This window comes from Sinocyclocheilus rhinocerous, unplaced genomic scaffold (genome assembly GCF_001515625.1).
Source record: "Sinocyclocheilus rhinocerous isolate Xijiao unplaced genomic scaffold, SAMN03320098_v1.1 scaffold4536, whole genome shotgun sequence".
Classification (NCBI taxonomy): Eukaryota; Metazoa; Chordata; class Actinopteri; order Cypriniformes; family Cyprinidae; genus Sinocyclocheilus; species Sinocyclocheilus rhinocerous.
The window spans coordinates 33,273-35,338 of NW_015666165.1; the positions used below are offsets into that span (position 1 = coordinate 33,273).

The 2,066-nt window shown below is 33.6% G+C and overlaps 1 protein-coding gene across 1 annotated transcript in view; it reads left to right on the forward strand.

Annotated features, from left to right (window-relative positions):
* Nucleotides 1–2,066, forward strand: part of atrx (ATRX chromatin remodeler) — a 61,123-nt gene that overhangs the window by 19,832 nt on the left and 39,225 nt on the right. Inside the window, exon 14 of the mRNA XM_016542979.1 lies at nt 1,585–1,657. Coding sequence (XP_016398465.1) covers nt 1,585–1,657 — 73 coding nt within the window. The remainder of the gene's footprint in view (nt 1–1,584; nt 1,658–2,066) is intronic.

The window sequence follows — 2,066 nt, forward strand, 5'->3', positions numbered from 1 at the left end:
GATATTCTCTTGTAAATTAAAAAGTAATGCGTTACTTTACTAGTGTTACTTTAAAAGTAATCTGATTACGTAACTCGCGTTACTTGTAATGCGTTACCCCCAGCACTGGTCAACACACTAGTATGTTAAAGTCAGTCGCCTGACTCTAATTCAGCTGAAACAAAGAGGAGCTCAGTATTTCAGCACAGCGTCACGAGGGAAATCTATGTTACAATCACTAGACAGTTAATCAGTAAATGGATATGACTTCCAACCCTGACCTTGATACAATCTCTGTATGTATTCACAGGGCTCTACGCTTACTTTTCTTTTTAGGAGCTCTTGTGCTCCTAACTTAAAACATTTAGGAGCACAGTCAAAAATTTAGGAGCACCTTCTAATCAATAATCCAAAATTTGATAAAAAATTAGCCTTCCCATTATGGGGTGATATTTGACTCCTTAAAGTGACTTACAGTGGAATTTTGTTTTTACCTTTGTAATGAAAGAAATTAATTTAGCAAGGACTCAGTGACAGTAAAGACAATAATAGTGTTACAAAATATTTCCATTTCAAATAAGTGCTGTGCTTTTGAACTTTCTGTTCATTACAGAATCCTAAAAAGATATGTATAATGGTTTCAACAAAAAATATTGCGCAGCACAACCGTTTTCAACATTGATAATAATCAGAAATGTTTCTTGAGCAGCAAATCAGCATATTAAAATTATTTCTGAAGGATCATGTGACACTGAAGACTGGAGTAATGATGCTGAAAATTCAGCTTTGATCACAGGAATAAATTACATTTTAAGATATATTGTAAAAGAACGCAGTTATTATAAATTGTAATAATATTTTACAATATTACTGTTTTTACTATATTTTTGATCAAATTAGTGCAGCCTTGGTAAGCAGAAGAGACGTTTTCTGCTTCATTATTAGAGATTATGGATTATTAATAGGGCTGGGTAAAAAAATATAGATTTCTCGAGTTTAATCGATTCTCATTATTATGAAAGATATTAATTATTAAATCCCAAGAATCGATTAGTCTAGCCTGTTTTCAGTTAATGAACAGAACATTGTAGCGCACCTCCCATCAAATAAATCGCAATAAGCATTGTGCTTTGTTACTTTTGATATGAAACAAAATCTCAGATTTCAAATTCTGTCCATTGTATTACCGTATTCAGACAATAAATGCCGTTTTGGCGCTGCTTAATGTGGAGTGACGGATCGCTGTAGCGCCTCAGTTCAACAGACGCGGAAGCGCGAAACACATGTGAACTGATCATCTCCTCTGCTTTAATACCAGTTTCAGCACGAAATAAACATGACTAAACATCCGAAGTTAAGTTAATCGCTCAATCAGTGTTTCAACCGCAGAAAGACGTCAATATAATGGCTTGTGAACAATGTCACGTAACGTCACATATTCCGTGACCGTAAACTCATTAGTCAGCTAGAAAAATAAACTGTAGAGAGGGGCATTTTGCTAAATATATGCACCATATAACATATTAATTATAATTTTGAATGTTCTTCAAAGTTTAATTTGTTTAAATAAATCCGTCATGTTTTTGACATTTTTATATTAAAAAAAAACACTGTGCTCAACTGGCTCAATGAGTTTGAGAAGTGGCAAGAAGGCCTGAAGGACGAGGAGAGTTTAGAGGTAGAGTTTTGGTATTGTAACACGTAGATCTTCCCATTACTCATTACCATCGTTTATTATTCACAAGGGTGCATTTGAATTGCATCATGAATATTACAAATAAAGACACATTTATTATGAAGTGAATACTATTGCACGTAATATGTGTACTTCAGAGAAGTAAAATGGGGGGAAATGTGTCATACTTGCATACTGTTGCATTATCATTCATTAGTGCATCATGTGCACATTCCTAATTTAATTATAAATTAAACTTGGTCCTTTTACTCTTAATACATATGTGACCCTGGACCACAAAACCAGTCTTAAGTGTCAATTTTTCAAAATTGAGATTTATACAACATCTGAAAGCTGAATAAATAAGGACAATATTTGGCCGAGATGCAACTATTTGACAATCTGGAATCTT